General features: G+C 32.9%; 1 protein-coding gene across 2 annotated transcripts in view; it reads left to right on the top strand.

The window, feature by feature from the left end:
• The first annotated feature begins 1,154 nt into the window (after positions 1–1,154).
• LOC106472444 (ubiquitin-conjugating enzyme E2-24 kDa-like) overlaps positions 1,155–4,244 on the top strand; it is a 29,842-nt gene continuing 26,752 nt past the window's right edge. The window contains exons 1-3 of one of the 2 annotated variants that reach the window (XM_013933094.2): positions 1,155–1,230; positions 1,667–1,830; positions 3,541–3,591. In XM_013933094.2, coding sequence (XP_013788548.1) covers positions 1,682–1,830; positions 3,541–3,591 — 200 coding nt within the window. In that variant the 5' untranslated portion in view covers positions 1,155–1,230; positions 1,667–1,681. The other variant, XM_022401011.1, reaches the window with a different exon arrangement.

Raw genomic sequence — 4,244 nt, 5'->3', positions numbered from 1 at the left:
ATACACGCTATAAATCACAGCGATTCACAATTTCGATAACTTCGCTCTCGACGAGTGCAAAACACACACACACGTTGTGGCTCACTGGCACGAAACTAACGAAATCATAAATTACACGGAACTCAAAGTAACTACTGCTCTCTCTTCCTTTATATATCCCATGCTGGCTTTTATCTGCCAGGCTTATATACTAACCAGAAGGCATCTCGAACACACTCGGACTTACTTGATCATTCGAGAAACTCATCACGCATGTCACGTGATTTCCACTGTCGTAACAATAGTGTAATGCAGTTAGTGTTATTTGTAAACCTATTCAATTTACCACAATGTTTAAGCTTGTAAAAGCGTTAGAGGATTAAATAAGCTAATCTGTTATATTTACGTGGACTGGGTTTTGTATTATTTTCACCAGAAAATTTTAAATTGAAAAGGACCCACCAACAAAAGAATAACATCGCAATATAAGGCTTGCAAGTCATAATGTTTGTCTCTTTCACATTTTCTGAAATACGAATTAAATATAAATTTAATTTGATTGTACTCTAGTGTTAATTACTAGACAAACACTGTTTAGCATATTGTTTACTTTCAACTAAAGCAGTGAGTAGAAACATATTGTTTGTTTATTTTGGATAATCATGCAAAACTACACCTGTACCATTTGCTCTACCCGTCCCTAATTTTTTTTTTTTTGTTGTTGTTAGAGGGAGGATATCTAGTCAACAGCACCCACCATCACTCCTGATCTAATATAATCAAACAATCAGTTTGACTGTCATTCTTATTACATAACAATGACATAAAAGTGCGGAGATTGATTTTTTATTTTACTATTATCACTATTATTATTATTTTGCGGTAACAAAACGTGAACCATGGATCCTCTCATCCGCAATTCGGCACGTTAAGTACACGGCCATGTCCGTGAATAATTTTGTTAAAAAGAAAACTTAATTTGCCTCAGATACACATCTGTAGCACTTAGTTTGAAGTAATAAGTTTTCATGTATTAATGGAAAAACCCATAGAGGAAATGAAAAAGTCTGTAAACTAAAAACAAACGAACCAAAATTCTTATTAGTTATTCTACACTCTACTGAAAGTAATCAATGGTTTGAATTAAATGTCACTCTCATGCTACAGGCGGCGTTCTAAGTTTGAAGTGAAGAGAACAGATGTATTTATATAGCTTGGATATTTTGTTGTTTTACACTAAATAATTTACAGGTTTGTGAATTCATCACTTTAAATATTAAATTGAAAACTATCAATTTACCTAGTCAATAAAAATTAAAGTAGGAACCCAACTATTTTCTAGAATTTTTATACCATACGTTTCAAAGGTTACGAAAGAAAGGACTTACGGAGTACAATGTAGTAAGGATTCCTTTGTTTGGATATCAAGTTCTACCGTAGTCAACGGGACTCAAATTAAAACATTGCCCGGTCGGTTTGTCGTGGGTCTAGTGACTATTACGTAGCCACTTAGAAGTGTTTACTAGTACTATACGTCACGCCGGTAATAAAACACTTATTTTTAATGAATTGAGCAGTGAAACCCTTCACGTGATTAATAAGAACATAAATTGTAGCGAGGTGTTAATTTGTAACTCTTGCCAAAAAATGAATAAGTGAAATAAAGCAGATTGTTTTTATGCTATAGGCCTAATCAAACGGAATGTCAGGTGATCGTACAGCAGGACCTTCTGAAGCAAGTACTAGCGGAGGCCGCGGACGTAGCTCGGGTTCGTCATCTAGTCAAGATCGTGAAAAGGAGCCTAAACTAAATCCTAAAATGTCAAAAGCTCTCAGCACTAGTGTTAAAAGGTAAAAATAAAAGCCCCCCTTTTTTGTGGAACCAAGCGCTACTTCAATAACTGAAAAGTGTATAGAAATTTACAAACTAAAACCAGATTCATGGGATAGAACATTGGAAGGTTTAACTAATAATAACACAGGGATAGGTTATTGAGATATTTTAAAGTTTTGTTTTGAGGAAAGGGAGGGTAAGACTTTTACCAATCCCTTGGCTAATCTTGATCAATAAGAATTAAGACTCAATAAGAGGCCATCTTATTGAACTGGATTAGCCAGGGGATTGGTAAGATAAAGACTTTGGATTTCTTTGTTGTATTCTGAGGATAATAATAATAACAAACTTTAATATCCAAAAAGATAAGATATGCCCCAGTTGAGAGAGAATTTTAATTTTTAACAGGGTGAAGGACTTATGGAACAAATTAATGTGGGTAGTAATTGAAAGCAGCAGAGTACAGGAGTTTAAAACTCAACTGGGAAACAATAATTTCCTGAAGAATAAAGGATGGGTTTACTAAGTGTGGATGTGCAAGGACAGCCTTGAAAGACCAAATAGATCCTTATTGTCTATGTTACCGGGTTTTGAGTTGTACTTATAATATTATTATTGTTACCTACTTTGTTGTGAATATAGCTGAACAGATATTTTTATAGTATCAGAAATTCTTTTTCAGTTCTACTAAAATATTCTTCAAGTCAGTAAAGAAACCCATGACTTCTAAAGCTAAGATCATACTGTATTTGGAAAGTTTGTCACTTTAGAAGTTTTAAGTTTTTACATTAGCACTTCAACTTAAGATGTTACTAAAAACAAACAGAAAGAGACAGACTTATGGCTGAAACTGAAGGAAACTAGAAATGTTAAACACTAGTCTATTTTCAAGTTTTATTTCTTTGGAATACTTTAAAGCTAGCCTAGAAAGTGTTGAACTACAGAGAGAACTAAGGAAATTAGTTTTGAAAGAATTTCTTATAAAGATAAAGCATGAGTTAGTTTGTGTAAGTTTAAACCTATTTATGCTAAAATACCAGTAGACATGTATACATGATTGCTTTTAATGAGTTGTAAGTTATTCCAGGTAGAATTGTAACATCGCTGAGTTGTATATTAATTATTTGACACATACCAAAGTGTTCTGCATTTGTTCAGCTAGTTGACTAATCAAGGACTCTTTATAAAATCATATCCTCATCACAGCCAGCCACACCTAAAATTTTATATCAGAAAATTTAACAATTTCCCAGGTATGACTCTTAAAGATGGTAGTAGAAAAAGGGATAGACTAGATCAGTAGATGGGCTAAAAGGACCTGTTTTTCCTTTGAAAAGTAAAGGTAATTGTAATAGAAATTTCGTTAAAGGTTTGTTTTCAAGTTTTAAACAGTAATAAGCTTTAACAAAATGAATACTAATTAACGTGTGAGATTATACTGAACTTTGTACCATAGCTTAGAGCTGTGTATGATGACATCATTCAGGTTGTAACAGTGATGTGTTGTATGAAAATCAATGTTTTCTTTTGTAATATTGCCTGCTTTGTGTTACCTATTTTTAAACTGTTCAAAATGAATATTGTGAAGAGATACAGTGCAGAAGCTACCCTTCAAATTTTGTTATCTAAACTAATTCAGTGAGATTCAATGACATTGTGTACATGAAATTGAAGGTTTTGAAAAAGGATAAATATTTGTTGTTTTTTTGTTAATTGTTGTTTAACAGGATCCAAAAAGAACTAGCAGAGATTACTTTGGATCCACCTCCTAACTGCAGGTAAGAATTACTTGATTTCTCACTAGTTAAAAATACTTTATGCATATTTTTCCAATTTTGTTAAGTATTTATAACCCAGAGTTAATTTTATAGGTCTATTAGTTTAACATCAGTGGCAGGAAAAGTTTTTCTCTGATAAAAGATGTCTTGCAAAGTAGTTTAATAAAGTTTAAAATTTTGTTGTATGGTCAACATAATTTCACTGGGGGCAAATCTTGTCTTACTGATTCTTGTTTTTACTTCTTTGAAAAGGTTACTGCTTATGTAGTTGAGGGTATGGGTGTGAATTGATGTATCTGGATTTTCAGAAAACATTTGACAAGTTGCCACAGAAAAGGCTTGTAAAAAACAAAATATCTCTACAGGTGTGGCTAGATGGAAGAAAGCAGAAGACTGTTATAAATAGAGTTCAGTGAAACTGGATTAATGTCAAAAGCAGGGTAATTCTTGGCTCAGTCTTAGGACTTTTGCTCTTTCTGATTTATATCAATGATATAGATGAAGGAATGGTCAATAAATTACTTAAATTTGCTGATGATATTAAGGTCTTGGATGTTGCTGGCTGTGAAGAGGATGTTACTGCTTTACAGAAAGATTTAGATCATTTAGTGAGTTGGCCAAATAAATGGCAGATGGGTTTTAATTATAATTAA

The sequence above is a fragment of the Limulus polyphemus genome, unplaced genomic scaffold (assembly GCF_000517525.1).
Source record: "Limulus polyphemus unplaced genomic scaffold, Limulus_polyphemus-2.1.2 Scaffold5343, whole genome shotgun sequence".
Taxonomy (NCBI): Eukaryota; Metazoa; Arthropoda; class Merostomata; order Xiphosura; family Limulidae; genus Limulus; species Limulus polyphemus.
The sequence above is the reverse complement of the archived record's forward strand: the minus strand, read 5'-3'. Positions and strand labels throughout refer to the sequence as shown.